This window comes from Aegilops tauschii, chromosome 5 (genome assembly GCF_002575655.3).
Source record: "Aegilops tauschii subsp. strangulata cultivar AL8/78 chromosome 5, Aet v6.0, whole genome shotgun sequence".
In the NCBI taxonomy this organism is placed as follows: domain Eukaryota; kingdom Viridiplantae; phylum Streptophyta; class Magnoliopsida; order Poales; family Poaceae; genus Aegilops; species Aegilops tauschii.
In genome coordinates this window covers 243,461,392-243,485,466 of record NC_053039.3, presented here as the reverse complement: position 1 = coordinate 243,485,466, position 24,075 = coordinate 243,461,392, and the positions used below count along the sequence as shown (strand labels likewise).

The window sequence follows — 24,075 nt, the reverse complement described above, 5'->3', positions numbered from 1 at the left end:
GCGCGCTAAAAACTGCTTTGCCGCACGCCTATCAACTGGTTTGGTGCGGCGCGCAGCGCTGGCTCCAGCAGCGCGCAAAAAATGCAGCGCGCGCTCATTCTACAACATTTTTAAATTACATAGATAAAAAACGATACAAAGGTATTTTATATCGGTGCAACTAGATAGATAGTTCGAAAGCATAGATAGATAGAACTACGGTGCAACTAGATAGAAACTACTACGGCATACATAGATAGAAACTACTCCAAGTCGCTACCATCATCACCATCATCATCCTCGTCGGTGTTGTCCGAGGTATCGAGCCATATGTCGTCCCAACGTTCATCGTCTGACGTGAAGATCGACCTCCCACCTGCTTCAACGATATCGCACTGCGCATTCGCCAATGCCTTCCGCCGACGCCGGTCGGCACGGTCCATGTCGGTGATGAGACGCGGCGGAGGGGCGACGCGCTGCGCCTCCTCGCGCGTGAAGACGTCCCGGAAGTTCATCTGCGACCGGGGCCTCTCCAAGCGCCACGCCGCCGCGTCGTACGCGCGGGCCGCCTCGTGCGCGCGGGCCGCCTCGTGCGCGCTTCGGAACGACCCGAGGCCGAGCCGGACGTCGCCGGACCGGATCTCGGCGGAGTACCAGCCATTGGGGCGCTCGCGGACGCCGCGGTAGCCCGAAGAACCCCGGCGGCGCGGCGGCATGGCGGCGCGGTGGTGGCGCGGAAAGCGGCGAAGCGGCGAGGTTGCGAGGGGAGGGCGCGTGGCTGTGTTCTGTGCGCGTGGCGAGCGCGGGATTTTATAGGCGCGCGCGAAGCGGCGCGCCAAATCTACTGCACCGCGTGCCGCTTTCTCCCGCGCGCGCGCAAACGCTTCCCGCGCGCGGTAAGTTCCCGCCACCGCTGGAGCGCGCGGAACCAGCCGGCGCGCGCTAAAACCAAACTTTACCGCGCGGGCGCGTCTTTTGCCGCGCCTGTTGAAGATGCTCTAACTACAGAGAGCGGAGGAACGGGGTCCGCCTCCCTCCTACCGCTGGAGCAGCAGTCGGAGGGAGAGGGAACCAGCCCTGGCATGTGTAGATCGAAGGTAGAGGATCGTCTCCCTAGTTGCCTTCACGTGGCGGCGGCTAGGTTAGGGAAAATGACGTGCTCTTTATTTGACAGGGTTGGTATATACATAGAAACGTATACACACTCTCAGGTATACAAGATTAATACTCCCTTCGTTTCAGTTTACAAGTGCTGCACGTATACTTAGGTTGTCAATTTTATCACCCTAATATAAACTACATAACACAAAAATTAAACCGTTTGAAAATATAACATCTGAAGTTTATATTGGCATATTTTTTGTAATATACGACTTGTATTAGGTTGGTTAAACTGATGACCTAGGGGTACGCGCACGTCCTGTAAACTAAGAGAGAGGAAGTAGTAACAAGATGGTTTGGATTCCACCAAAACAGTGTACAAGGAAGGCGAAGGGCAACCGACCGACCTACTTAATTACGTCCTCGTCGTTAATACTCGTATGACCATGCAATGCCGCGAATGCAGTCTTGACAAGGCAGCATGATGAAAAGTGCATGGAGGGACAGCTCCTGACACGGCAAGGGAGGATCATCAGAAGATGCGGTAGGAACCAACCTTTTCTCCCCCCGAAACCAAGTAGGTGGAACTTTGAAGGACGAACCTCCCGAGCCGCACGCGCGGGCGGCTCCGGAGGCCCCAAACCCTAGCGCCAGAAACCCTCCCTTCCCGAGATCCCCCAGCCGTCGCTGCCGCCGGCGCCGGCGGTGGTGGCGGCGCCCGGCCGTCAAAGGCGGCGGGCATGGCGAGCGCGCCCCGACGGGCCTCCCTCGCGCGAGGGAGCGGCGTCAGCGGGCGGCGTGGGTGGATTTCTCCGGTGCGGTGGTCCACGGCGAGGGGCGCAGCGGCGGGGCGGAGCACGGCCGGATCTTGCACAGGAGGCGCGGGAGGGTGTTTCCGTTCGGGAGGCGCCGGCGTAGGAGAGTGGTGGCGGCGCGGTTCGGCCATGGTGGTGGCGGCGCGGCTCGGCCATGGTGGAGGCGGCGCTCGTCCTGGTGTGCGGCGGCAGCGCGGATCGTCTTGGAGGAGGCGGCACTCGTCCTGGTGTGCGGCGGCGGCCTCCTGGTGGCGGCGCCCAGCCGTGGTGGTTGGTGGCCTCCTGGTGGCATTTCTGGATCTGGGGTAGGCCCTTGGCCGCGACCGCTGTGTTGCTGCCGGATGCTGCCTGGAGTGGGTGTGTTTGGCTGCTGCATGTGGTGCGGCGGTCCTTGGCTGTGCCGATAGCGGTGGATGATCTGGAGCTGCGGGATCTTGCTGTGCGGGAGGAGGAAGAAGGGCTGCGTATCTTCGGCTGTGCGGGGTGTCGGTGTTCCGCGACATTTTCATCACATTGGCGAGGTGCTGCGGTGGTGGCGGAGTGAGTCAACATGGACAGCGGCCTCATTCAGGTGGGCAGGGATGGTGGTGTGCGACGACACGGATGAAAATCCCGCCCGTCTTTGGTCGGTGCTAGCGGCGATGGCGCCTGTGGGTGTCGTTCCCCTCCTTGGAGGCGTCGCGGAGGTGTGTCGGCATCCCCCCTTTCCTACTTGGGTGGTTGTCTCCGGGTGAAAGCCAAGATTCGTTCTCGGATCGGCGATGGCGGCGTCTTTGCGGCGTTACTCTGTTGGGAGCATCGTGTGGGGAGACATGGCTGGGAGGTTTCATGTTGCGGTTCTTCGGTGCTCACCGCTGGTCCAAGTACATCTTCTTCGGCGCTATGTACGCCGTCGATGGAGAGTCAAAGACGATGGCTTTGTAGGGATCAATCGAGTCCCGCCACCCACTCGCCATCTCCTTTTAGGCATTCAAAGGTGGTTGGTGCGTCGACAAGGGAGATCCGGGTTTAGCTATTGCTCTTCGAGGTGACCGTCGTCGGTAGAGACGCGGCTTAGATGTTTTGTCGTCGGTAGAGACGCGGCTTAGATGTTTTTGCTTAGGGCAGGCTCCGTGCGTTGTGTTGTAACGTGTGCAGGGTTAATCTTCGGATTAGTCCGGTGTGTGCTACTTTTGTTGTTCGCAACAAGAAGTAGAGTCTTGTAATTGTTTTCTGCCTTCTATAAAAATATGATACGCCGTGAAAAAAAAATTCGGTAAAACGCTGACGCCAGCAACTAGCCCCTGACACACACTGCCATGGCCTGCGGCGTCGTACGTGTTGATTCCGTGCTCGTCTCGCCCAGCCGGGCTGCATATAAAGCTAGCCTGCCTCGCCATTCCACGCCAGCCAGCGCCCGCTTCCACGCCTCCCACTCCGCTCCGGCCGGCCGCCGTCCTCGATCGATCGGCACTGCACTTGGGGTGCGTACCACTGCCTTTTTCTTGCGTGGATCGCCTTCTTTACTCGCCGTTCCATTCTTGTGCGATCTGGCCTTCACCTTGGGTATCTGCATAGAATTACATGCGTATGTGACCGGCCGCCGGGGATGTGAGTGCTGCCGGGTGTGTTCATGCGTGCGTGTTTACTGATCTTTCTTGGGAGAGTATGTGATGCATTCATGCGTGCGTGCGTCCGTGCAAGTGCGTATCGTTCGTGTGCGTGACTCGCCTCGTATCTTGTGGCTTGCTTGCAGGGGTACGGTCTAAGGCAGCGATGATGCTCTCCATGGATCTTGCGCCCGCGACGCTAGCCAACATCGCGCTCGCCGGTTTGCACCCAATACCGACCAAGCTAGATCTACCCACCTACTGCATGCATGTTCCGAGAGATCTTAGACTACCCACAATAAAAGTAACATATATAGTAATATCACACATATCTAAATAAAATAGATGATGTGGCAAGCAATAAATGAAAAAATGGAGAAAAGTGATAACATAGCTAGTTACTAGTAGTAGACTAGCCACAATGAAGAGTAACGATGCTCTTCAAGATACAGATCTGAGGCCGAAAAACGCCCCCCATCTCCCCCTCCCGGTCGCTCCCGCGAGCGCCGCGGAGGGGAAACCCTAGCCGCCGGCCTCCGACCCCTCCCCTTCCCCTCCCCCCTCGCCGCCGCCGGCTCGCGCGGACGGGCGAAGCCCTGTCTGCGTCGGCGGCGGCGGGGCATCTCTTCCCCTGCTCTGTCACGGGCTGGCACGGGCCGGCGTGGACGGGTGGTGGCGCAGCGCGAGCAGAGGGCGCGGCGGCGTGGCGGCGGGACTGGTGCTTGGTCGGCCGTGCGAAGGGCTCTGTGGTGGTGGTCCTTGCGCGTGCGCGGGCGGGGGTTCCTGTTCGTGCGGCGCCGGATCTGTGGCGGCGGCCACTGACGGGCGGCGCACCGGCTCCCCTGCGGTGGGTGGCCGGTGCTGATGCGGAAGGCCGCCATGTCTGGCCGCGTAGGCGGCGGGCTAGCGGCAGGCTCGGAGCTGGCTCCGGGGGTCTCCCCGTTGGCCCCTTGGAGCGGATCTGACGGCGGCCCCCTCCCCTGCGCCTCTTCTTGCCTCGCCGGCCTGCGAGGCGGGCATCAGTGTGCCCGGTGCTCGCGGCTGGTTGGGGATGGAGGGTTTGGAGGGCTGGACCGGGGGAAACCCTTGGTCTGCGGCTGCGTCCACGGTGCCGGCGACGCTCTGGCGTCTCCTCTAGGGGCGGCATCGAGGTCCTCCCCCCACCCTCTTCCTCCGCGACCTGGGCGAAAGCCCAAACCCTTCGGTTGGGTGGTGATGGCGCTATGGCGTCGTGGTCCTTCTTGAAGGCGCCACCTTTGGTTGGCGGATGGGTGGTCGAGGCTTCGCAGGTGGAGGGGTGTCTTCCTCAGTGGTGTTCCGGCTTGGCTGCCTTCGGTCGACATTGATCCGGGCTGCGGCGGTGATGAAGTATGGGATGTGGCGGTGCAAGGTGAGGCGGCCGTGCTTGCGTCCTCTCCATGGCGTCCTGTTGGTCCGGCCTTCCGCTCGGGTGAGCGGCTTTACCTGCCGACGGCGTCTTCGGAGGTAGAGACAGCCGGTCGATCGGAATTGTTTGGGCCTCGGTGGAGTTGACAATGTGTGGCTTCCTCCGGCTGCGGGTTACTTCCCTGTCTTTGTCGTGTCGTAGGCAGGTTCGAGTTAACCGAGTTAGCGGTTCTTCCGGTGTCTTGTATCTTTACCGTTCTTGCTCTTTTTTTCTGTTGTTGTATGTCTGTTGTATGCTGGATGTGGTGCTTTATAATATAAAGCGGGGGAAACCCTTTTTCTTACAATGGAGAGTAACATACACTAGTAACATATACATATCCCTAGACTATGTTATTACCTTTATAGTGGGTAGTAACATAAGTATGGTAACATGCAATGCCTCATTTATTAGGTTATAGACTCATATTGCATTGAGACATGTGATGTTACAGTAACTAGCTAAGTTACTCAAACTACCTCTCTCCTTATTAACTCATTGCCACATAAGCAAATTCGCTGAGACTCGATGTTACTGCTCCCACTGTGGCTAGTCGTAGTATGAATAACATCACATATATCAAGGCAAAATGAGTCTATAGCCTAATAAATGAAGTGTTGCATGTTCCACACATATGTTACTCCCACTATAGAGGTAAGTAACATAGACTAGTAAGAGCAACTCTAGTAGACCCCGCAAAACGCCCGGCCCGCAAAAATTCCGGCGAGTATGCGGGCTCGGCCCAATTTTCCGGCCAGAACAGAGCCCGCATACTCGCCCGGCCCGCAAAAATTTTTGCGGCAGCCCGCAATCCGCACGCCCCGAGCAGTATAACTGCGGTTCCGCGACCTTTTTGCGGGTCCAAACCCTATCCCTCCGCCGCCGCGAGCCACCCGATTCCCCTTTCCTCTCTTCCAATTTCTCGCCGCCGGCGACCACCCGCCACGCCTTCAGCCGCCATGTGGGGGCGCATGTGGAGCTCCGGACGCGGTTCCGGCAGCAGATCCGACCGTGAGCGCGAGCGGCGCGTCCGGTCAGACGGCGCGAGGAAGCGCGGCGCCCGGAGGTGGACTAACCACGGGATGTCGCAGCCGGCGAGCTTCAACCGCCGCGAGACGGAGGAGTACGACCGGCGTGCGTCCTTCTCCTCCGCGATGTCCTACGCCGGATCCTCCTCGTCCTCCGGCGCGGGCTTCCTCCTCGTGAAGAGGGAGTGGTCGGACGACGAGGAGGAGCCGGAGCCGCCGGCGCCGTTCGCAGTATGTGATGAACTATGTAGTATGTGATGAACTATTAGTACAATTTCTTCCGCGAAAGTGTTTTTTCAAATTATGCAGGTTTTGATACGAGTTCTGTTCTGCCGCGCATGTTTTCGACCGCAAACATGATCTAAGTGAAACCACAAATCGTGTTTTGCAGGTCGAATTTTTGCGGGATCTGCTAGAGTTGCTCTAACATGTGCATGTTATTAATCTATATTGCTACCTATTGTGGCTAGTCTTACTTATTTACGTTGCCTTATTTCTTGATCTGCGTGCAGGTGATGCCTTTACCTTTATGCTGTTCCTCGTCCCCGCGTACGTATTTCCAACCCCGATACCAAATGACGTGTTCGTTCCTTCCTTCTTAGTTAATTACATACTCCGATCCATAGGTGAAATTGCATGGGCATATGTGAGTATGTTGGTTGATGAATCGATCTGAGCGAATAACCAACGCCGCCGACGTGCTGACTGGACTAATTGCGTGTGTATGTCCCATGCACCGGCAGGTTCACCACGATGCCCGCCATCTGCCGGTCCGGCACCGTCGGGAGTAGATGTCAGATTTATTAGGGTTGATGCCTAGTATCTAATATGTTTCATGATTGATATTTTTATGATTTTGCTAAGCTTATCACTAGGGCCGAGTGCCATGATGGAAAAGGTGCAGATGCAACCCTTCATTATAGACTATATCTGTAAGCTTTGATTAATCACACATATTCAGTTGATAAGGTAGTTTAGATTAATTAGTGACACAGTCCATATGTGTCCGCTCATGTCCGCTAGGCGGACAAATGATCTAAACGGACAAAAAATACAAAATCCGTATCCGTTTAGGTCTTTGTGTTGGAGTTGGTCGAACTTGACACGCTAGTGTTAATACATAGATTTTGTTAGAAAAGGAGGATGACCCCCGGTCTCTACATCTGGAAGATGCATGCAGCCACTTTATTGATTATTCTCGAGGACCTTACAAAGTATTACAACAATATGCCTGAAACCGTCATTTTGGCAACATCTGCCGCTACTCCTATCCATATGATGAAGGGGTGCTAGCTGGGCCACTACCCAAACCACTCACCTAAGCCTAACATCAAAAGCCGGAAGCCCAGCCAAGCCACATACCGGGTCTGGGGCACAAACTGGTCTGACGCACTCGCATGTGTCGTCACCGCCATCTTCCATAGGCCCGTTTTCAGAGCAGATATTGAGGTTTCTACCTTGTCTGGCCACTCTGCCATCGACATCACCATGACGCCAGACAGCTACCTCCTCCTGCGCGAGTCCATCACCATGCATCGGACGCCGAGTCTCCACAGCGCCATGCCGCCGATATCGGCCGCCCTCAATGTGTGGGATAAAGCACCACTCCACCATCCCTCCAGCGAGCACTTACTCCAAAACGATGCCCCCAAAAGGGAAAGTGATAAACACCATCATCGCCCGATCCGGAAGACCCAGATCTAGAGTTCCCCCGGAGCATCCCGAGCCTGACGATGCAAACTGCAACGACGATGCCTCGACAAGGGAACGACATCAAATACGCCGCCATCGTCCGCCATGACCGTAGTCGGTGCGTCTTCATCGGCAGTTGCTCCACCATACATGCGCCGCCAGCGTCGCTGGTCCCTTCAACCGGAGTAAACTCCAAAACGATGCCCTGAAGAGGGACTACGACGCAAAAGCACCGCCATCGCTCGATCCCAAGAAGATCTAGGGTTTCCCCCGGGGTTGCCCGCGCTGCAAGGACCAGACAAGGGTAGAATCTTGGCGGATCCTCTCAGCTGCCGACGAGTCGCACCCGCCACCGCGCCGACGGCAATCCAGCGACCAAGGCCCACACCTGGGCCCAGATCCGGCCGTGCCGCCGCGAACCCATCTGGTCACGCCGCCGCCGTCCTTGGCGACCGCGACGCACCAGACTGCGAAGCTGCCGGCCCGCGCCAGCCCCACGAGTCCCCGCCGCCGCCGGCGACAGCAAGGCTTCGCCTGGCCGTGCCCTTGGGCGGCGGCGAGGGAGGAGGAGGAGGAGAGGTGGAGTCCGGGCGATGGGATCTGGGAGCCTCCCGGCCGCCACGCGGGGGGCGATGCGGGGGGAGGCACGCGGGGTCCACTAGCGAAGGGAGACCATCAATATGTAGATGGTCTATTTTAACACATAAGAACTAGACTTTGACCATGTAGTAGTAAACTATTATGAAGTGATTACGTACGTGGAAGCTTTGTATATACATATATGTCAGTTGTTGGACTGGTGGATTAACCAGAGTTACAACTAGATCGATAATAAAGTATCTACGAATCTAAATCCCTCCGGATTCCCAATCTCCCGTTCGCCGACGATCCACAAGAAGACGACCCAGGCGCAGGCGGCGACGGTGGCGACGACCATCCCAACGACAAATGTGGCGACAGTCAGCCTGGTGGTGTGAGGTGACTGGTCGTACAGGTAGACATCGATCAGGACCATGCCACGACGGTGAGCAAAAGAGTCAGGACGCCCACGAGCACGATGACCACCCACCTGCCGGCCTCCTCGGGCTCCGTCGTCGCCACGAGCTGCTCGTCCAGGAGGTTCTGGTTCTCCAGGTCGTTGGCCATCAGGCATCCACGATCCACCTAGCTAGCTAGTTTGATCGATCTTCTTCACTGCTTCGTGACCGTTCACAAGAATATAATCGTTTTTTTAGAGAGAACGTATTATCGTGTATATTTGGTTCCACGAGGCTAAGCTGTATCCGTTTCAGTTTGCACTTACATTTTTTTTTAGGTGAAAGTTTGCACTTACATGGGTAAGTTTTTTCAGTTACAGTACTATACGGACGACGAATCTTGTACATAGGGCCGAAATCTATCCGTAGGGCCCAAAGGCTGTTCAGCGCTTAACGGGCTGGTTAAAGTGTATTCGTACGCAGCGCACCCATTCTGATAAATCGGCCGGCCCATACTAGTCTCGCCTTGACCAGTTTTTTTTGTTTGAGAAACACATGTAACTTTATTCATACTCACCAGTTTTGAGAACCTTCTAGACCTCCAATTTGTTTCGGGCTGGTCTTCTTCGATTTCGGACAGGTTTTTTTTCCTTGTTTTCAACTTTTATATATCTTTTTCTTTTTCAATTTTCCTTCTTCTTCTTGGTTTGTTCTGTTTTTTTAATTCATATTCTCTTTTAAAATTTACATTTTCTAAATTCATCTAGCTTTTTCATATCCACGAACATTTTTCAAGTTATGGTAGTTTCTCAAACTCATGAAATCTTTCAAAATTTTAAACTTTTCTAAATGCGTGAACTTTTTTTCAAACTCGTTAACTTCTTCAAATGTGTGAACTTTTTCAAATTGTTGAAACTATTCCAACTCCACCAACTTTTTTTAATCTGCGAATATTTTCAAATCCATTGCATTTTAAAATTCCTAAACTTTTTTCAAATGTGTGAAAATTTTAAAATCCACAAACTATTTTTAAAAACCATGAAACTTTTAAAATTCATGCACTTTTAAAATGCGTGAACTTTTTCCAAATCCGTGAACATTTTTCAAATTCATGATTTGTTTTCAAACTCATGAACTTTTTCAAAACCATGAACTTCTCAAATCCGCATTTTCTTTCAAATTTGTGTACGGCATTAAAACTCGTAACTTGTTTATTATTTTACACTTTTTTAAATTCATAAACTTATTTTTTACAAAAGTCAACGGCCAAATGGTGTGATCAGTGGCCGTTGTACTCACATTGGTGAACGAGCCAGCGAATGGAGCCTAACTGAGCAAACGAGGGCGCTGGTGGGTGAGCCCACGCGAGCGGCCGGGTGGGTGGTGGTTGGCCGAGCACTGGGAGCTTTTCTATTCGGCTCCGTGGCATCCACACAACGGCCCATGTACACGATTGCATTTGAGAAAAAAAAAGAAAAAAACGCAAATAACAAAAGAAACATGATTTGAAAAAAGTTCATGGATTTGAAAAAAGTCATGAATTTGAAAAAAATTCATTGATTTGAAAAAAAAATCCATTTAATTTGAAAAAAGTTAATCGAATTTGAAAAAGTTCATCATTTTTTTTAAAGATCATTGAATTTAAAAAAGAAGAAGACAGAAGAAAAGACAAAAAAATGTAATAAATCACAACAAAGTGAAGGTCGGGTGGTTGTCATGTCTTACACTAAACTCGCTCGTCCTTGGTTTAAATCCCAGCTCTCGCACACTTTCTGCAGATTAGATACAGAAAAAAAGATGTCAAAAATGGGCCGGCCCAACGTGACAAGGGTATGTGCGCCCGTTAGTAAAACGAATAGTATCGGGCGCCTGAAGCACCAAATAGGAAATGCCAAGCTCCTGAGTAGGAGCGCTCCACATAGGGCGCAGGAGGCGAGCAAACGTGATTGGGTCGACCCATATAAGGATGCGAAGCTAGCGCACAAGATTCTTTGTTTTAATTAGAGCAGTTTTGTTGGCCATTTTCTTTTAAATTGTTGTTGCTTTTCAATTAAAATACTCGATGATAATTAAAAGATGTTGGTGATTTCAAAAAATGTTTGTGATTTCAAAAACATGTTCACAGATCTAAAAATATGTTCGTGAGAAATTAGCTCTCGGGAGCAGACTTGGCAGATTTTTTTGCACATGCCGTTTATCTTCATCGACAATTCAAGACTGGAGTGCTTTTTGTCCGATTTCGGGATCAGGTCGGCCATTCGAGGACGAGATTCCACAGTTGATGTTAAGGGGCCACGAAGAACTAGTTTTAACCTCGGCGAGCAAGAAGACGATGTTGCACATCGTTGTTGATCGAGATGCCAAACTTGAAGACCGGTTCAGGAGCTACTGATGGTGTTATTGCCCAAGGGTGCCTCATATTGCTGGTTACCGGCCCAAGTAGGTGGACGCGGGGCCCTCTAGGTTGGTTCCACCTTGGGCCATCAGTCCAGCCCATGGGTTCTATAGGAGGAACATTCAAGAAGCCTTAACATTCACACTAAGAGTACATGACTCGCTCTTCTTATCTAGGCAATCTAATTTACTCAAAATTGATATGCATCCTTTCCGATCCTCAACCTTCTAGCTTTCTCCTTCCATTTATGTAGGAGCAGGCCAGCTCTTGCACACCTCCTCTCTAAAGCTATCTCTCTAGCCAACAAATTTCAAATCTAAAGATGTCACAGCGTAGGGGATGCACCCTAGAATTCAAATGCAGTGGCACATGGTCAAAGACCTCTCGATTCCAACCAAATACAATTTCCAAAGGAAGGGCTAAATCTCATTCAGAAGAGACCTACATTCTATCTACTTTTTCAAAGGTGGGATTCTCCAAATTATTAGCCCACGCATATAATCTCCCTTCGAGTTGTACCTCTTTTAGTCCATTCACCTCTATGATGGAATTAAAGGCATGGCTCCATCTGGAAAGCACACAAGGCATATTCTTCTCAATGGTTTTCCTGGTGATATCTCCCATGACCACAACTCCACTACATTTGTTGCAAACATCAGGAAATTGAACTAGACACTCATACTTGTCCTCTATGTGAGCAGGTTCATAAAACACAATCAGTTGTCATGCAAATAGGGTAATATTATACTTAACATGGAAGTTTTTTTAGGGTCCTTAACATGGAAGTTGATATAGTGTTACCCTGCCTCATACCCACGGGCCGGGCCAAGTATCTATCAGCATCAACTCCAAAAGTAGGCGCAAGTTGTTTTCTTTACTTTTTCGGTAAAACAAAAAAACCTTTTCGGTAAGCTGTATTCTTTAGAGGATGTGGGCTTAAGTTGTTGCCACTAAAAATCTTATTATTATTATTTCGAAAAGTGGCCCAGTTCGGTTCCAGCCAGCTGCGAGGTTGGGGGGACGCGACTTTCAGTGAAAATCGCGCCGACTTCGGTCATGGCAGACGATGGCGGGGTCTATGACGTCGTTCCCTTCTCAAGGCATCGTTGTTGCAGGTCATGGCACCCCACTCGTGATGCTCCGGGGGAAACCCTAGATCTGGATCTATCGGATCGGACGATGACGGTACCTTTGATGCCGTTGTCCCTCTAGAGGGCATCGTTTTGGAGCAAGTGCTAGTTGGACGGGACAAGCGGAAGAGCGGTGTCTCATCCACCACAAAGCCGACGGCGGATCCCGATGGCATGGTGCTGCGGAGGTTCGGCGGCGGGCGCTTGTGGACGGATACGTGTAGGATGGTGGAGTTGTCTGGCATCGTGGTGGCGTCGACGGCAGACCAGGCAAGGTCGATGGGTCAGTTTCTGCTCTGGAGATGGACCGGTGGAAGATGGCGGCGGCTGCCTCTGAGAGTGCGTCGGTCCGGTATGGGACCTAGTCCCGGTGTGTGGCTGGGCTTGGGCATCCGGCTTTAGATGTTAGGGTTTGGTGTGATGTCCGTTTGGTATTAGGCCCGGATATTCGGCACACCTTCATCAATGAGATAGGAGTAGCAACAGGTGTTGCCTAGATGATGGCTTCAGACTGATTGATGTATTACTTTGTATGACCTGTGTGAATAATTAATAAGATGGCCGCATGCATCGCCCAGATGCAGAGGCCGGGGGTCATCCTCCTTTTTTTAAAGGTTATTATTAAACGGAAAATCATGTATCAAGGTTTGAGACAAATCTATGAATTGGATTTCAAAATCAAAAATCATCTCTCTAAGAAACTTTTGGCTGTGTAACATGTCTATCAATGGAGTATTTTCATTTGGCGGCGAATTCAGTGATATATTTATAAGGGCGTGTAATATATGTTTCACTAGTCAAATTGACGACCTAACAGTTGCAAACCAACTGCATGTCTGGATAGTGGTAGTAGCAACTATAGTAAACAGTTGCAAACCAACTGCAGCGTCTCTCGAGTAGTAATTTGATCATTTATTGTTTCACCCAGGATGAATTAATAACACGTCAGTGCAATGACATTGGCCGGTCGAACTGGCTTTGTGTGAACTGTAGATTGCTGATGAATGCGTCGGCGAAAGGGAAACAGCGGTACCACGTCGTCACGCAGATACGCCATCGCCGCCAAATGCGTCCTCAAGGAATTCACCTTGATCGAGATGGCCGACGTCGCCGGCCTTCTCGAGGATCCATTCACCGCCGCCGATACGGAAGACGCAGATCGAAGTGTTGTAGAGCTTCCCGCGCACCGGGCTGGTCGGGTCGGCGTGTATGCACAGCTCCTCCGTGCTCGCGCCATGGGTAACCACGATCACCCGCTCCCCTGTCAACGCAGCCAGGCAAAACAAAAATCAGCTTTTCCTTTTTCTGCTCAGCGGCAACTGTTCCGATGCCCAGGGACAAAAAAATCTGCGGTGTCAGGGTGAGGATTGATGCCTACCCTTGTGCTTCTCAGCCACCGTGTTCAGGTACGAGACACACCTCTTGGATAGCTGATCGAGGCTCTCCCCACCACCCTACAAAAGTGGAGAATGCCATGGAATAGATATTTCGACGCGATGCTAACATAATTTCCATGTGAGAAGTGGCAGAACAGAACAGAATAACTGAGAAAATTCGGACGGAAGCATGGAGGTTACGGGTATTTCTTGGGTCCTCGAGTAAGAAGAGAAGATCTCAGGGTTCCTTCTGACGGCGTCGTCAAACGCCAAGCCGTGGAGATCTCCCATGTGCCTCTCCCTCAGCGCTGGATCCAGCACCAGCTGAAACCAAGCAGCTCATGTCATGAGCCGATCAAGAAAAGCATCCATGGACTCAGCAATCAGGAAGGAACATACGTACAGAGGATACGCCGCAGGCTGTAGCTATGGTTTGCGCGGTCTCGGCGGCGCGCTTGAGGTCTGAGGAGTAGACGGCAGCTGGCTTGGCTTCCCTCGACAGCCGGCGGGCAACCTTGGGATCCGAATTCAGAGAGGGGTCCTCATAAGTATTTTGCTATCAGAGTATTTCTGTGATGACTGGAGAGCGTACGTACCACGAGAGCCTGTCGTCTGCCGGTATCGTTCAGCTCCGGATCCATCTGCCCCTGCGAGCACGAGATTTGGGGAGATGGCTCTCTGTCAGCCGGAGAAGATCGACGGTGGAGGAGGTAAGTGGACAGACCTGGATGGTGCGGGTGGCGTTCCACGACGTCTCGCCGTGTCGCACCACCACCACCTCCGCGAACTGCTTGCCCGGCGGTGGCGAAGCAGGAGGTGACGTTGCTGCTCGTGCTCGACCGGCCATGGTTGGTGGCGTACTCTCTCTTACATGCAGCACAGAGACGAGTAGAAGGACAGTGGTATCTCCCGGGTTCGCTGCGGACTGGCTTGCAGCTTCCAGGAAAGCGTTGCTCTGTTCTTCTTTATCACCATTTTTTAGTGTAAATCTTGCCGGACACGCGTGCTCTTATTTTAATGGAAGCTGCTCTCAGCTCATCTAATGAAGATACTCTCCAACTCGATGAGCACAACAACAATGGATGAGACAACGCACATGCCTTAATTAGTGTGATGAGTCTTGACGAGACAACAATGCACGAGATATCAGCTCCTCTTGCCGGCCGATCCCTCTTGACGACGCCGGCGTCCTTTTCTCCGGCGACCTTCTTTTGGTGTCATCATGTGTGATTTTTAAAATAAAAACAACGACAACACCTCGATCGATTTTCAATCAAATAACTATTAGTCTTAGGGCATCTTCAAGACCCGTAAATCAGACTCCGCATCATGGATACGGGAGCGGTCATCCAAACCTAGGCGCATACATTTCACGTCGGGTTTAAATCAATCAGATAAATTACATGCAAATCAGATAATTTTCATATAAACTGAAAAAAAACACAGGAGAGCGTTGGATGGAAAGCATAGGAGAGGTGGGAGATGCGTTTTGGTTGGGCCACGGCTATTGGGAGCGGGCGTGGCGACGGTCTGGACGCTGGCAAAGCCCCCCTAGTTTGTTTCCGGCTTGCGGCAAAAATCATGTCCAAACCGGTCGGCAGACCGATACAAACTCATATTGAATGGCAAAACACGTCCGGATCACGCGGTCCGGACGGTTGCGTGTCAGAGTTGGAGATGCCCTTATTACAGACAAACCAAAAACATAAAAAGGAAAAGCAACAGGGATGGTCGTTTTGTCTCAAGAGCCGAATTGGATTTCCAAAAGCGTGATGGCCGATTTGTCTTTGAGGTGCATATACTTCCGGATGAATAGTACATTCAAAATAAATAGCAAGTAGATTATATATATTTTGAATTTTTTTTAAAGATGTTCTTGATAGTGTATAAGTTGCTTGACAATTTTCATGCGAAACGGGATAGCAGTGCTCCTAATAATTAAGTATTACATTTGAAGTTAACATTTGCTCTTTGACTTCTTTTTCACAAATGTTTAATTTGTTTAATCTTTCCCCTAAATAATTGCATGTAGCATTTTTGTGTGATAATAAACATTTTTATAAAACAGTTGACATTTGTAAAATAATATTTTTGGTGTGTAGGAGCGTATGCTCCCAAGAGCCGAATTGGACTTTCGAAAGCAACACCCTTACATTGGCAAAGAAGGCATGGCCACATAACCTCATATGTGCCATGTGTCGCATATATCTGAAGACAATGCTGGGTGCACGCGCTCTATTTTACCGCGCCTGCTAAGCGGCACGCTGGGGCGCTAAAAAATTTGAGCGCCTGCTGAAGCAACTGACCAGTTCAACCGCTATTTCGACGTAGTAAAAAACTTTTAACACGCCGCCTGCGCGCGTCTGTTGGAGATGCTCTTAGGCAGAAGAGGTGGCGGACGTCGCCGAACCTCGTGAGGACCCACTGCCCGTTGACACCGGAGACGTGGAAGACGTTGAGCGAGGTGTTGGGGACGTTCCGGCGAACCGAGCTGCCGGGGGGATCAGTGTGCCGGCAGAGCTCCACTGTCGCCGCGTCGTGAGAGACCATGATCACCCGCTCCCCTGTCGTCAAAGAGCTCAGGGCTCAGTTAGAGCGCGGTGTGACAACACTAACACGACAGTGCTGAATCTGATCATTGCCCGCTTACCCATGTGTTGCTGAGCGATTTTGTTTAGGTAGGCGACGCACCGCTGGGTAAGCTGGTTCAGGCTCTCTCCACCACCCTTAACACGAGGTAAAAAAACAGGATCTTCAGAGATGAGAACCACAACGAAGATCATTGCCGTTGCTCTTCCTGCTGGCCATTGACCCCCTACAACGAATCCTTGACAAAGCTACTAAGAAACATATTCTTAGTCCAATCAATTATCACAGTGCCTCAGTCAGAGTCAGTCTTTACGTAGACGATGCTGCCCTATTCATGAATCCTGTCCGAGCTGAAGTGGCTGCTCTTCAATCCATCCTTGCAGCCTTTGGCAAGATCTCCGGCCTCTGCACAAATTTCAGCAAATCAGCAGCATACCCAATTGCATGTGAGGACCATGTGATTGAGGAGGTTCTAGCTGAGTTTGAGGGCGAAATCAGCTCCCTCCCGTGCAAGTACCTTGGGATGCCTCTGAGCATTCGCAAGCTTCGGAGGGTGGATTTTCAAGTGCTCATTGATAAAATCGCAGCAAAGCTTGCGGGCTGGAAGGGAAAATTACTTAACAGGATGGGACGGCTGGCTCTCATCAACTCGGTGTTAACCTCCTTGACCACGTACTATCTGACAATTTTTGCTCCAACCAAGTGGGTTGTAAAGAGGATTGACAAGCTCCGAAGAAGTTTTCTTTGGAAAGGAGAAGAAGAGGCCAAAGAAGGCCACTGTGCAGTCAATTGGCAACAAGTATGCTCCCCCAAAAAGCTTGGGGGCCTTGGAATAAAAAACCTAGCGTTCTGGAAATACCCCAATAGGCCTTGGGTTGGATTGCAATTCCATGCACTAGCACTAACATGCAGCTGTTCAACGCCTCCACAACTGTCAAGCTTGGTGACGGTCAAAGTGCTAAATTCTGGAGTAGCTCATGGCTAAATGGTTCTGCACCTAAGGACATCGCCCCAAACCTACATAAGCTTGCAAGGCGGAAAAATGCCTCGGTGGCGGCTGCTCTCCATCGAGGCCGCTGGATGAAAGGAATCGAGCAACTTAGCACCACTGAGGATCTGATCAGTTTCATTGACCTTTGGCACCGGATACAAGGGGTTAACCTCTCGGATCAACCGCATGACATTGAGTGGAAATGGAACGACAACAAATCATACACTGCTGCCACTGCTTATGATGCCCAATTCATCGGAACCATTGCGAAGCCTGAGCTGAATGCCCTTTGAAAAGCAAAGGTGGAGGGAAAGATCAAATTCTTTGGTTGGCTTCTGTCTCAAAATAGACTGCCAACTGCTGATCGTCTTCGCGCGAGAGGATGTGAACACAACGACACCTGCTCCCTCTGCGACCAAACGATTGAGACTGCCGCTCATCTGATCTGTGGCTGCCCTTTTGCAAAGGAAGTGTGGCAGAAGATCAACACCATGCTGCCTAACATTCAACTTCAAGCAACCTTGCCGTTCACCTCCATCGCAACCTGGTGGAGAAGTTTTGCCTATGGGCAGCAGAAAAAGGCAGCAGCTGCGCTATACTTTGCTTGGAATATTTGAAATGAACGAAACCGAAGAATATTCCAAAACCTGTCTTTAACTGCTGATATGGTGGCTTGCTTAGTCAGGTCTGACTTAGCATACTTGGACATGGCCAATATGAGGCCTTAGCTTTGTAAATCTGCTGTATCTCTATCCTTTTGTCTGCTTTAGGGCTTTAAACTTTTCCCTTGTAAATTCCTAAACTATAATGAAAAGGCAGAGCACCTGCCATTAGCCCTAAAAAAAACCACACTGATCGCGGTAAGAAACATCGATCGTATGTTCTTACGTTTGGTACATCGCAAGCTTTAGCTATGGCTTGTGCGGTCTCGGCAGCACGCTTGAGGTCGGAGGAGTATATACAGCAGCCGGCTTGGCCTCTCCAGACAGACGACGGGCCACCTAATGGCCGAGTCCGCATCAGATTTAGACGAATTTAAGAAAATGTCAGTGGCTCAGTGCTAATGAGCAAATGAACTATAGTACATACCACAACAGCTTGCTGCCTGCCGGTCTCATTTAGTTGTGGATCCATTTGTCCCTGTTGCAAGATTGATTACAACGTGTGTTCTGTCAGTTATTAGAGAGAAAATGACCAGATAATTAGGGCTGTTCATAGTTCATTCGGGAATCGCGCCAAGGAGAAACGGCCCAGAATAAAAGATGATTGAGCTTCCACATCTGAATGCAGAACTGAAGATATCTATACTGAGATCGGCGGATCGGACCTGAACGATGCGGGAGGCGTTCCACGACGTCTCCCCGTGCCGGACCACCACCACCTCCGCGAACCACTCGCCGTCATCGCCGCCGTGCTGCAGCGTGGCTGGTGGCATGGCTCAGCTGGGCCGTGGTGGCCGGTCGGCAACAGCCGCGAGGGAGTGCCACCTGACGTCGTCTCCCGCTCCGGCTGGCCGGACTAGATGCCGTATTGGTAAAGCTAGGCACCCCCCACCAAGCCGAGGTGAGTGGGCTCTCCTTTGCTAGCATGTGGTTACCAAATCAACGTCGAGATCTTGTTGTCCTACTGTGGCCATATTTGTCAACATAGGCACTGATTAACTCACGACGCACCATTTGGTCAATGGTTTGCATTTACACTTGCTTCAGGTTCAAGATGCAAGCACCTTTTTTGTTTGGATGTTGGTGTCTTCCTTTCACAAATCACGTGGTTCGCATATGAAAATGGACTATCTTTAACAACCATCTGCCTCCACTAGAAAATTATGGAGAATCAAATGATCTACCACCAGCAAGTAGCTTCCACTAACTTTCTTTCTTGATGACACAAGTAGCCTCCACCTACTTAAGTACTTCCTCTCTCTCAGTTTACACGACGTGCGCATACTCCTAGGTCGTTAATTTGACCAACCTAATACAAGTCATATATTACAAAAAAATATATCAATATAAACTTCAGATGTTCTATTTTCAAACGGTATAATTTTCGTGTTATATAGTTTATATTATGGTGATAAAATTGGCAACCTAGGTATACGCGTATGACTTATAAACTGAGATGGAGGGAGTAGTTTGGTTCAGTCTCCAACACTAAGCTTACACCAACTTTTTATTTTCAAAAAAAATTCTAATCTATTCATCAAACATCACGGTAGTAAAAAAAACACTAGAAGTAACAAAAAATACATCAATGCTAGTAGACCATTTAACGACGATTACAAGCATTGGAGCAAGCCTAAGGCGCATCGTCATCGCCCCTCCCTCACAAGAGCGGGGCACACCTTATTGTAGTAATTTGTCGAAAACTCATCGTGCTAAGGCCTCAAAGCACCAGCGCATCGGAACAATTATCGTCGTTGATGAAGAGAAGTGTAGATCGAAAGAATCCAATTTATAGATACACGAACGCAGAAGAACGAGGACCAGATCCACCGAAGACAAACACCAACTGAATCCCGTGAGATCCGTCAAAGACATACCTCCACATGCCCTCCGATGACGTGAGATGCACAACCGGGGCGAGGGTTAGGCGAGGAGAACCTTATTCCACTTTCGACGTCGCAGCCTTGCCTTTCCGAGCAGGACACAAACTGTAAACAAACTCAAAATAACACCTAAAAACGAAGGAGATGCCCTTCCGTCAGCAATGGTCGGTCCCACTGCGCCTCCATGATCTAAGACCACAGAAGACAAGGCAGATTGGCAGCCGGGCCGATGGAAGGCGGGAAAACCCTAGATGGCTGAGAGTTGCATACGGGGAGGAGTAAAATATTTGGTCAACCCGAGGTTATGCCAATTTCACATCACTTTTTTTGCGGGAGCCAATTTCACATCACCAACAGCTAAATCGTTATTTTTCGAGCAACCTAACTCCTAGTGTCTTACATGTTTGTAAGTGTCTGCGTCTATGTTTCACACACACACAAAATCCGACCCTCTTATCCTAGCACGCTCTCTCCATTCTTAAAAAAGTGTACTTCCAACTTTATTGTATGATCAAATTATCTCAAAGTTTGACCGAGTTTATGAAAAAGTATATCAATGTTTATGAAACCAAGTAGGTATGCGATAAATATATTTTATCATGAATCTAATGCTACTAATTTGACGGAATAAATGTTGTATGGTCAAATTATCTCAAAGTTTGACCGCGTTTATGCAAAAATATATCAATGTTTATGAAACCAAGTAGGTATATGATAAATATATTTTATCATGAATCTAATGCTACTAATTTGACGGCATAAATATTGATGTATTATTATATAAATACGGTCAAACATAAAAAAGGCGACCCATTTTTATGAAATAGGTGTATTTACAGTACTTGACAATGTATGGTGTTGTTTCGTCAAAACTACATAGATATAGCCAAATCATTTTGTTTTGTTTTGTGAAAATCCTGACTTGAATAAGCAATCAAATCCGCCATCCGCCGCACCGGCACAGTGCCCAACGGCTGGTCCCCGCTACTCCTCCTCAATGCCCAATCACAGTCACAACCAATCTCCTAATCTAAATCGCACCCAAAATCTAACCCAAATCCACGGCCCAACTTTGACGGTACGGCCATGGACTCGTAGAAGTACTCACCACCCGCGAGTGCAGCACCGCGACCCCGATCCACTCCGGCGAGCCCCCGAGGCCACTGTCATGGCCGCGGACAGCTGCCACTCCCGCAGCATGTCGTGGTTCGTCAAGTCCTGCATCCCTGCCGACCCCGACCGCCACATCTCCGTCCCCGTCCCCGTCCCAGTCCCCATCTCCGCTCCTGCTGCTGCTTCCTCCACCACCAGCCTCTGCTTCCCCGCCCAACCACCACCGCCCATCTCCGCGCTGCCCGACGACCTCATCCTCGAGTGCCTTGTCCGCGTGCCCCGGGTCTCCCTCCCGCCGATCCCCGCCGTCTGCCGCCGCTTTGCCGACCTCCTCGCGTCCCACGCCTTCCTCCAGCTCCGCCGCGCGCGGGGCCAGCTCCAGCCCTCCCTGCTCGCCGTCTCCGTCCCCGACCACGGGGGCGCCTTTGCCCAGGCGCTGCTCCAGTTCCGGCCGGAGCAGCAGCAGCTCCAGGTCGCCGCGCTGCCGCTGCCGCTGGCTCTGCTGCATTGCGGCCGCTCCGTGTTCGCGCACGCGCGCGCCGTCGCGCTGGGCCGCGACATCTTCCTCGTCGGCCGCGGCGCCACGCTGCGGGTGGACGCGCTCACGGGCGCCGCGCGCGCCTGCGCGCCCACGCTGTTCCCGCGGAAGAAGTTCGCGGCCGCCGCCGTGGGAGGGCGGATCTACGTCGCCGGCGGGTCCGCGCGGACCGCGGCGGTCGAGGAGTACGACCCGGTGGCGGACGCGTGGCGCGTGGTCTCCGAGGCGCCGCGGAGGAGGTACGGGTGCGCCGGGGCCGGGGCCGGCGGGGTGTTCTACGTGGCCGGCGGGGTCGCGGTGTCCGGCGACGGCGCGCGGGCGCTCGGGGCGCACGTGTGCGCCGGGTCGGTGGACGCGCTGCACGTCGCGTCCGGCACTTGGGCGCGCCCGCGGGCGCTGCCGGGCGGCGGCTGCGTCGTGGGCGCCTGCGGCGTCGGTGACCATCTCTACGTGGTGGCCAGCCACGCGGTGGAGCTCTCCTTCTGGAGGTGGCACGGCGGTGCCGGCCGAGGCAGCGACCTCAGAGCTGGTGGCGGGTGGGTGGCGCTCGAGGCCCCGCCCATGCCGAGGGGGTCGGTGGGGCTGGGCATGGCGGTGCGGGTGACGATGGCTGGCATCGGGCGTGAGACAGTGACAGCCGTAATGAGCGCGGCGGCAGTCCGGGGCCACAATGCGGCGGGCGCCGGCCCGTTCGAAGGGATGGTGCTGGCGTACGACATCGCCGGCGGCAAGTGGAGCCGCGCGCCTGACCTGCCACCCGGGTTCCGGCGAGCCGCTTGTGCGGGGGTCGAGTGCTGACAGCGTGGGCCACTGACATTTGTGCCTGTTCGGTGGGTTTGACAACACACGGTGTGCAAGTAAACACTGGGTTTGTTTGATTTGATTTGACTTGATGCTACATTTTCGTGTATTGTTATTGAGCGGAGGCTGGTTTATTCGAGTACAGTTCTTAACTATTGATGCCGAAATTTGGCGTCGTATTCAGTTTTCCAAACTAGCCGGGGCCATCGTCATGGGTCGTAGCCATGGATGACCACGACTCGAATTTGACGCCTTCCCACCCTCTGTTGTGCGAGGACTGTTAGGCCAACTCCACCGCGCGACCCTATCCTGTCCGGTCCCGTCCGTTTGAGATAAAACGGACAAACAAGGTGGCCCAGCGCGCGGGAGCAAACGGATTTTTGTCCGTTTTGTGTCCGCTTTCGATCCATCCGCGACCCAAGTTTGCGCCGCTTTTGGGGTAAAACGGACATCATGCGGACGCGCGGGTCGTCTGCGCGTGTCCTCCCTGGCCCGCCCGTCGGTGGCACAGGGCGGGCCTTTTTCTATCCGCCCCCCTCCCTCCCTTCGGCCGCACCCCCACCACTCTTCCCCTCGCTGCCGCCGCCGCTGCCATTGCAGCCGTGCAGTTTGGACGCGAGCTCGCCCAGCCCCTTCCCCTCGGCGCCGCCGAGCTACCCAACCACGGCCACCTGGTTTGCGCACCCGCCGGCCGGATTTGGGGCGGATCCGGTCGGTCTTGAGCTCGCCCGACTGTGGGAGGTCGGGCCGTGCCATGGACTGGCCGGGCACCTCGCCGGAAGGCCCTGGCAGGGCCGCAAGGCCACATGTAGGCAGTGGCTCCTCCTCTAGCTGCTCGGATCTGCACCGTCGGTGGTCCGTCGGCAGATACACGAATGGCGGTCGGCCGGGCTCGGTGCTTGCCCAAAAGCTCGCCGGCGCACCGTTGCCACTCATTAAGTGCGACCACTGCCCAAGGATGGTCGTGCGCCGCGTGTCTACAACGCCGGAACATCCCGGATGGGTGTTCATCAAGTGCTTAAACGATGGGGTATGCGCTTTTTTTAGCTTCAGTTTGTGCTCTAGATTTGACTAGTTGTGCTAACTTCAAATTTTGTTGTGTAGAATGGATGCAAGTTTTGGTATTGGGAAGAAGAGTACATCGATATATTGATAGAGCGAAATTTAGTACATGTTCGTGCACTTTTAGCTAGCATAGAGGCTGTAAATGAAACAAGTGCACTTGTTGCTAGATTAGAGGCTAGACACGAGACTAGGTCTGAGGAAGCAACATCGACTTCTGGCTTGAAGAAGAAAGGAGGATGCCAGATCGAGCCTCCTCCACAGATCAACAATGAGTGCATCGAGAAGGCCATAACCCAACTCAAGGGAGCAGTTATGGAAGTTGGGTATCTTCTAAAATGTATTCTTATGGTTCTTGTTTTCTTTGGTCTTACTTTACTAGTCAAAATGTGACGATGTATTTTTCATGTATCAAAAATGAATGATGAAATAAAGTTAAGTACTTGCAAAGAAATAATACGCGGACAGGATGCGGTCGGGATGCGTCCGTGCGCTGGGCGCACGGTCACCGCATCTCAGGACAGGCTCGGACACGACCCCATCGCCCCACCCAAACAGACAGTATCCGGACAAAACGGACGTCTGTTTGGGGTCGCGCGGTGGAATTAGCCTTAGAGCAACCCACATAGGTCACCCATATTGTCTGCCTCCATATCTTTTCTTCTTCTTTTTTTTGTTGTTACACCAACCAAATAATCAAATGCTTACATTGGTTTAAGCTAACGTTGCATTACGATGTTCTTACGTGGAGAATGAAAAGTCAATTAGCACTTGGATCCATGCAGCCGCTTCCTCCCATAAGAAAAGCCTAGGGTTCCTTTGCCTCCCGCTGCTGCCGCCGCCGGTTCGATTCGTCTCCGATGGCTTTAGGGCAATGGCGGCGCGGTGGATACCGGCCCTTGCCGGCGGGAGGACTCTGTTTCAGATG

The 24,075-nt window shown here is 52.1% G+C and overlaps 4 protein-coding genes across 6 annotated transcripts; 1 reads left to right on the top strand and 3 right to left on the bottom strand.

The window, feature by feature from the left end:
• Positions 1-242: 242 nt before the first annotated feature.
• Positions 243-695, bottom strand: LOC109781939 (ethylene-responsive transcription factor 1-like). Its single transcript, XM_020340527.1, has one exon. The coding sequence runs from the start codon at positions 693-695 to the stop codon at positions 243-245; it is 453 nt and encodes a 150-aa protein (XP_020196116.1).
• Positions 696-12,897: 12,202 nt separating this feature from the next.
• On the bottom strand, positions 12,898-16,929 carry LOC109781944 (phosphoglycerate mutase-like protein 4). 2 transcript variants are annotated; one of them, XM_073500146.1, is made up of 8 exons: positions 16,615-16,929; positions 16,159-16,502; positions 14,233-16,072; positions 14,105-14,155; positions 13,912-14,022; positions 13,710-13,832; positions 13,511-13,586; positions 12,898-13,393 (listed from the first exon to the last, which is right to left on the bottom strand). In XM_073500146.1, the coding sequence occupies exons 3-8, from the start codon at positions 14,353-14,355 to the stop codon at positions 13,173-13,175; spliced, it is 705 nt and encodes a 234-aa protein (XP_073356247.1). In that variant the 5' UTR covers positions 14,356-16,072; positions 16,159-16,502; positions 16,615-16,929; the 3' UTR covers positions 12,898-13,172. The 2 variants fall into 2 exon arrangements, with proteins under 2 accessions (XP_073356247.1, XP_045084783.1); XM_045228848.2 differs by having other exon boundaries at positions 16,159-16,929.
• Positions 16,930-17,206: 277 nt separating this feature from the next.
• On the bottom strand, positions 17,207-19,266 carry LOC141023371 (phosphoglycerate mutase-like protein 4). 2 transcript variants are annotated; one of them, XM_073500149.1, is made up of 4 exons: positions 18,416-19,266; positions 18,178-18,228; positions 17,977-18,089; positions 17,207-17,890 (listed from the first exon to the last, which is right to left on the bottom strand). In XM_073500149.1, the coding sequence occupies exons 1-3, from the start codon at positions 18,521-18,523 to the stop codon at positions 18,000-18,002; spliced, it is 249 nt and encodes an 82-aa protein (XP_073356250.1). In that variant the 5' UTR covers positions 18,524-19,266; the 3' UTR covers positions 17,207-17,890; positions 17,977-17,999. The 2 variants fall into 2 exon arrangements, with proteins under 2 accessions (XP_073356250.1, XP_073356249.1); XM_073500148.1 differs by having other exon boundaries at positions 17,207-18,089; positions 18,416-19,265.
• A 1,163-nt stretch (positions 19,267-20,429) lies between these two features.
• On the top strand, positions 20,430-22,252 carry LOC109781938 (F-box/kelch-repeat protein At5g26960). The gene has a single exon (XM_020340526.4). It carries the CDS (start codon positions 20,631-20,633, stop codon positions 22,080-22,082), a length of 1,452 nt encoding a protein of 483 aa, XP_020196115.1. The 5' UTR covers positions 20,430-20,630; the 3' UTR covers positions 22,083-22,252.
• The last annotated feature ends 1,823 nt before the right edge of the window (positions 22,253-24,075 follow it).

What these genes read in the sequence shown, in the direction of transcription:
- LOC109781939 (XM_020340527.1), bottom strand. Translation starts at nt 695, where the DNA reads ATGCCGCCGCGCCGCCGGGGTTCTTCGGGCTACCGCGGCGTCCGCGAG.
- LOC109781944 (XM_045228848.2), bottom strand. Translation starts at nt 14,355, where the DNA reads ATGGCCGGTCGAGCACGAGCAGCAACGTCACCTCCTGCTTCGCCACCG. An exon ending in CGAGGACCCAAGAAATACCC is followed by an intron (nt 13,587 to 13,709) that starts GTAACCTCCATG and finishes CCACTTTTGTAG; the next exon opens with GGTGGTGGGGAGAGCCTCGA. An exon ending in GGTGGCTGAGAAGCACAAGG is followed by an intron (nt 13,394 to 13,510) that starts GTAGGCATCAAT and finishes CTGCGTTGACAG; the next exon opens with GGGAGCGGGTGATCGTGGTT.
- LOC141023371 (XM_073500149.1), bottom strand. Translation starts at nt 18,523, where the DNA reads ATGCCACCAGCCACGCTGCAGCACGGCGGCGATGACGGCGAGTGGTTC. An exon ending in ACGCCTCCCGCATCGTTCAG is followed by an intron (nt 18,229 to 18,415) that starts GTCCGATCCGCC and finishes ATCTTGCAACAG; the next exon opens with GGACAAATGGATCCACAACT. An exon ending in GCAGGCAGCAAGCTGTTGTG is followed by an intron (nt 18,090 to 18,177) that starts GTATGTACTATA and finishes CTCGGCCATTAG; the next exon opens with GTGGCCCGTCGTCTGTCTGG.
- LOC109781938 (XM_020340526.4), top strand. Translation starts at nt 20,631, where the DNA reads ATGCCCAATCACAGTCACAACCAATCTCCTAATCTAAATCGCACCCAA.